Source organism: Octodon degus, unplaced genomic scaffold, assembly GCF_000260255.1.
Source record: "Octodon degus isolate 3935 unplaced genomic scaffold, OctDeg1.0 scaffold00083, whole genome shotgun sequence".
Taxonomy (NCBI): Eukaryota; Metazoa; Chordata; class Mammalia; order Rodentia; family Octodontidae; genus Octodon; species Octodon degus.
Window position 1 is genome coordinate 11,378,441 of NW_004524659.1, and position 5,874 is coordinate 11,384,314.

At 53.2% G+C, this 5,874-nt stretch overlaps 1 protein-coding gene across 1 annotated transcript; it reads right to left on the reverse strand.

Annotated features, from left to right (window-relative positions):
• Positions 1-1,387: 1,387 nt before the first annotated feature.
• On the reverse strand, positions 1,388-2,744 carry LOC101581828 (interferon lambda-3-like). The gene is made up of 5 exons (XM_004636880.1): positions 2,577-2,744; positions 2,146-2,223; positions 1,741-1,884; positions 1,568-1,654; positions 1,388-1,486 (listed from the first exon to the last, which is right to left on the reverse strand). The coding sequence occupies exons 1-5, from the start codon at positions 2,742-2,744 to the stop codon at positions 1,388-1,390; spliced, it is 576 nt and encodes a 191-aa protein (XP_004636937.1).
• Positions 2,745-5,874: the final 3,130 nt, after the last annotated feature.

The window sequence follows — 5,874 nt, forward strand, 5'->3', positions numbered from 1 at the left end:
ACAGCAGATGGAGAGGCACTGGTTCCCAGAGGACGATCTTTTCCACCATGCCCATGTCACCAATGCCAATGGCTCTGAGTTCCAACTCACACAATGCCTGTGTTGCTTTTCAGGTGACCAACAAGTAAAGGGATGACCCATTGCATGGATGACATACTGACCCTGGGCACCAGAAGGGGAAGGGCTCCTGCCACGGGGAGGGAAGAGTCTGGTCAGCAGGATGGGGCAGGACGGGGACATCTGCAGTCAGTATGTGGCCCAGGGTAGTAAAAATATGACTAGGAAGAGGGCAGTCCAAATCTGGGGTTATAGGGTATAGCAACAAGAGCCTCAGACCACACAAGGATACAGGACTGGGCCAACCATCATTTAAACTGCCAGACCCTGAAGAAATACCCATTGGAGGTGAAGGGAATATGGAACCTGTGATAATGATGGGAATTTCCCATGATCCATTTGCACATCTTCAGAGAGAACAGAAACAAAGACAGGAGGACCACTGTGAGTCTGAGCTGTGTAGTGTAATCCTGTACCAAATACATTTTTTAAAAACCACATAGGAATAATGAACATGATCAGATATATAATCATGTACATAGTGTAGCTGCCTAAATAATCATCCTAAGGATGTCAATGCTACTCCAAGCTCTGGGACCAGTTCATATCGACATGAAGTGGCCCAGGAATATGGTGATATAACTAGGGTTTATGGACTTTGGGTAGGAACGTGGTCCTAGGGTATGAAAGGGCCCTATGCATTCACAGAAGGCCTCAGAGCAGAGGATGTTCTAGCAGCAGAGGACACAAAGCAGAGGGAGTTTGAGTCCCAGAAGGGGACTTACTGCTGCAGGCTCTGACATGAGGGTACAGAGCGAGGAGCAGAGCAGGGTGGCTGAAGCAAACAGGGTATGAGGACCCCGTCTGGAGGAGCAGGAGCAGCAAAGTGGAGCCCACAACTGCAACCACATGAAAGCAGATTCTTCAAGAAGCCCTGGGTAAGAGCCAGGTGGGTTCATACGGGTTGAGAACCAAAACCAGGAGCAGAGGAGACTACATCTTACAACACCATCACGACTCTAGCCCCACAAAGGTCAACACAGAGCGCAGGATAGGCTGCATTTGGTCTAGTGTGATGGACAGCAAAACACCCAGAATTCGCATCAGCTTCCCAAGACAATCCACACCACAGGGTCTCTTCTTCACTGTTTATTTGCAAAAGGCTTATACCAAGGTTTTAAAAAATAGATATTTAATCAGACATGAGTTGAAAAATCCAACAGAGAAATAAATACATAAATACACAATGGGTGACAATAAATTAAGGCACAGGCTAGACACAGAAATAAAATGCAGGCTTCCTTGGCAGGAGGCAGGAGGGGTCCAGGACTCAGGCACACAGGTCAGGCCTGGCAACACATCTCAGGTCCCGGGTGAGTAGGCGGAAGAGGTTCAAGGCAACAGAGGCCTGGAGGCAGCCAGGGGACTCCTGTGGGGACACAACAGGGCTCAGGGGCTGCCCGCAGTCTGCTGCCCTGGTGCCCAGACACAGACCCTCTTGCTCTCTCACCTTCTCGGAGGCCTGGTTGAGCCTCTGCAGCCAGTGGGACAGGCGGGGGCTGTGGGGCCTGCCTTGTGCTGTGGGTGAGGACAGGACCTGTGGGCAGAGAGGGGCTGTGAGCTGGGCCTGCAGGGAAGGGTGGGGGTCAGAGCCCAGGATGTGCACAGGAACCCAGGACTCACACAGGCCTGCAGCTGGGTGTGGATGTGATGCAGGGTGTGGAGGGGCTGCTCCAGGACGTCCCTCAGGGTCGGGTCAGTCACGGTGCTCAGGACCTCCAGGGTCAGGGCCAGCTCAGCCTGAAGGGCCACAGGGCGCTCCCACACCTGGGCAAGGACATGAGTATAGGGCACAGGTGAGGGATGCTCAGACAGGACAGAGCAGAGACAGGAGATGAGGACAGAGGGAATGAGGGGAAGGTGACAGATCAGGGGACAAGGGAAAGGCAGCACAGTGGCCAAACACAGAGAATAATGGATGAGGACCATCATGAGGTACAGACAGGGACAAAGCAGGAGGCCAATGGGCCCAATAGCAGGCCAGAAGGAGGGACTAGCGAGTGTTGGCTGGGCCTGAGCCCCACTCACCTGCAGCTGCCTCAGGTCCCAGGTCCTGGGGAAGAGGAGCGCTCTGCACCTGGAGTCCTTCAGCAGAAACTGTTCTTCCTAGACAGCAAGGGCTCAGGTTAGCTCAAACTAGGGACAGGGCTTCTGCCAGTGCAGAGGGGTAGGAGGATGGTTCAAGGCAGGATAGTGGCAGGTTCAATCCCAGGTCATGGAAGAGGCCCCTCCACTAGAAGGGACATACTGGGCCCATTGCAGTAGGAGCATGAGGAGGTACAGAGCTGTCAGTGTGGGCTGAGCTTGCTGTGCAGAGGGAGGAGGTAACAGCTCTGTGTGGGAGTTTGAGGTGAACCCACTGAAGGGGGACCTAGTCCACTTCCAGCCCATGTGGGAAGAAAATTCACATGGGCAAGGCTGGAGGGGAAGCCCAAGAGGAGTATCCAGGGGAGACTCACAAAGGCATCCTTGGCCATCTTGAAGGCCTGCAGCTCTTGTGGTGACAGAGACTGGAACTGGGCCATATGACATTCCCTGGTGTCCAGGGAGACTCGGAGGGTTCTTTTCACAGGAACTGCCTCTGTCCTGGTTGGCACTGTGGTCAGCAGCAGCAGCAGCAGCAGCATGGAACCTCCAGCAGGTTCTGTATGACAGGGGGACAGCAAGGAAGGTCTGTCAAGTGAGGGCCCAGGGCTCAAGGGGGTCCTGGGCAGTGATGGCCGTGGCCATGGTGTGGGTCTCACCTGGCTTCATCCTGCTCATGTCTCTCTGGGGCTGATGGAGACCAAAAGTGCACCTCAGGCTGGCAGCTGTGAGCTCCACCTCTGTCGGCTTTGGAGTCTTGTGCCTCAGTGTCCCGTATGGATCTGGGCCTGGTGCTGTGACAAGGTGTCTGCGGTGTCCAGCTCTTTCCTGTATGGCACTCCTGCCTCAGCTCCATGGTGCTGCTTTTATCCTGGACTGAGGGACAGTCCCAGCTGATGTGTGAAAAGTGAAAACGCAGCCTGAGATTGTCACAGATGACCACTAGGGGAGCCTGCGCTGGGAAACCCAGAGGGGGCGGGGCTCCAGCCAGGTGAGCAGGAGGAAGGAAAGAGAAAGTGCAGGCAATCTGCGTCCCAGGGTTGGAGGTGAGATCAATAAGGAATCCTCAATGCTTGGGGACTTTTAGCACTTTTGGGTGGAGCAAAACACAAGTGGAAAGGACCGGAACACAGAGCCCAACAGAGGCTTGAATTGTGCAGGATGCTCCAGGCAGAGGGAAGGAATGAGGCCCCCCTCCCATCCTCAGCTACTGCCTGACAGCTGAGAGATTTTTAGAGGAATGTCTAGGTTGGGCAGAGGGATTATAGAAGGCTACCTGGTGAGGGAGCTGAGCAGGGCAACCCCAAGTCTGGCCACCTTTCCCTACCTGTCACTGACAAGGATGGTGGGAGATGGCCCAGCTGCCCCAGGTCCCCTTCATTGTCAGAGACCTGAAGGACTCAGGAATTTGAAGCTCTGTTCTGGAGTTGTAGTGAGAGCAGGGGTCCCTGTGGGCCATACCGATTTGCCACCAAGGTTTCATTCAGTCCACAAGAACTGCTCGGCTCCAGCCTCACAGCACACACTGTCCACGGTGTCAGGAGAGGGCTTTCCAGGGAAGAAATCACGAAGCCACTGCTCAACGGGCTTCCTGCTCCAGCTCTTTTCTTGTTCTCGTTTACAATTTCTGGGAGAGAATGACACTCTAAAACTCTGTGCTCTCATTCACAAAATCATTTCCTAAGCAAGGCTGTGATTGGCCCAAAACACTGCCCGGTGCGTTGTCCCATTTCATTGTAAAACAGGGATAAGTGCTGGCGGTAGGAGACTTTGCTCCTGCTATGACTGTGTGCAATGTCACAGATGGCAAAACCATGCACCATCAATGTGTGTGTGTGTGTGTGTGTGTGTGTGTGTGTGTGTGTGTGTGTGTTAGTGTTCACAAGCTTCCACATCTGTTTGTGCTCTACCTCTCAGCCATGCCCCACCTCTTCCTCTGGGATCACAATTCAGTGAGGGAAGAGCTCAGTCTCTGGGACAAAAGGCAGTCAGATTCCTCCTAATTCTCACCTGGGGGACCTCTGCGTCTTTGAACCAGGTGTTCAGTTCCCAGCAAAGATTGCTACCCATGCATATGGCTGCAAGATAACAAAGACTTGTTTGTTTCTTTTTCTTTTTTTAAAGAGAATGACAGTAATAAAAAAAGGAAATGATACGCAATTTCACTAAATAAAATAATATCAATTGCACAATATTTGTTGTATTTTCATTTTTTCTTCTCCTCTCTTCTCAAAGTCTTACAAAGTTTGTTCTTCTATTCTTTTTTTTACAATTCTGCATTCACATATCTGGTAACCTGAAGGACACGATTCCAAAGGAAGTGGAGCACCCTGTTTTACAGGCAGGGAAACGCAGGCCTGGTAACTTAGCGTCTCCTGGCCAACGTCTTCTTCAACGTGCTGTGCCTGCACAACCGAGACCTCAGGCTGGTGGCCACCTGAGGAACCTGAGACTGGCTGCTGTCAGACTGCCAGCAAGTAGCGCTCTCCACGCCATTGGCTGCAGCTCATTTAACGGATGTGTCTGCCGGCCAATGAATAGGAGACAGATTAGAAGCGCAGCGCAGAGCTGCGTTCCTGGCTCAGCCCTTCTTGGCTGCGCAGAGCTCCTCAAAATCATCAGATGGAAGCCACCAGAGCAAACGAGGCAGTGATTGATGGCTGTGCTGACAGAATAGGAGACACACACGGGATTTTCACAAATAAGAGCCACACATCCCTAACAGGATCCAAAGAAAGACTCAAAGACATTTCAGGCTTTCACTCCCTTGTTACTTAGGAAATGAGGTCCCGCGGTTGCACGCCCCAAGTCACAGATTTCCAGACTCTCAGGAGTCCTGCCTAGTGTAAATCGTGGGTTGGGACTCAGCAGAAGCTGAGATTGCCGGCACCCCAGAAGCAGGGGCTGGTTCCCCGTAGGCAGAGTCAGCCGCGGACATGCCCAGACTTCAATTCAGTTCCTCCACGCGCTGAGCCAGGTCGAGCTTTGGGCAACTCCTTCCACGCAAGCAGCGCCATTTCCTGTTACCGCGGACAGATATCTGCCTTAAGAAATATTGGCGCGCTTTTCTTGGCCAGCGCAGGGGTGCTCAGGGCTGGCTAATGGTAGCAGACAGTCTCTCAAGTCTCCTATTCATTGGGCGGCAGACACATCCGTTAAATGAGCTGCAGCCAATGGCGTGGAGAGCGCTACTTGCTGGAAGTCTGACAGCAGCCAGTCTCAGGTTCCTCAGGTGGCCACCAGCCTGAGGTCTCGGTTGTGCAGGCACAGCACGTTGAAGAAGACGTTGGCCAGGAGACGCTAAGTTACCATCACATCTACTGGACCCAGCCCATCAGCAGGCCAAGTGCACCTGGCATCAGCGGGCTGTAGGTGCAAATGCCCACATGGCACTTTCTTCTCCATTGTGCAGTAAGTGCTTGGAGAGGCCTTGGTTTCCAAGGAAGCTCCCTGCCCCATGTTGAGGCACGATGCCAGTGGCTGGGCGCTTCTGACTCTCACACATGGCCTGTGTTCCTCTGCAGGTACCCAACAAACGAGGGAAGGAACCAGTTCTATGGCTGGCAGAGTGTCCTGGGGCACCAGGTGGGGAGAGCTCGTGTCCCAGGAAGGAAGGAATTTCCTCAGATGAAGAGGGCTGGGTGGAGGCACCCACAATCTGCATGTTGCCGA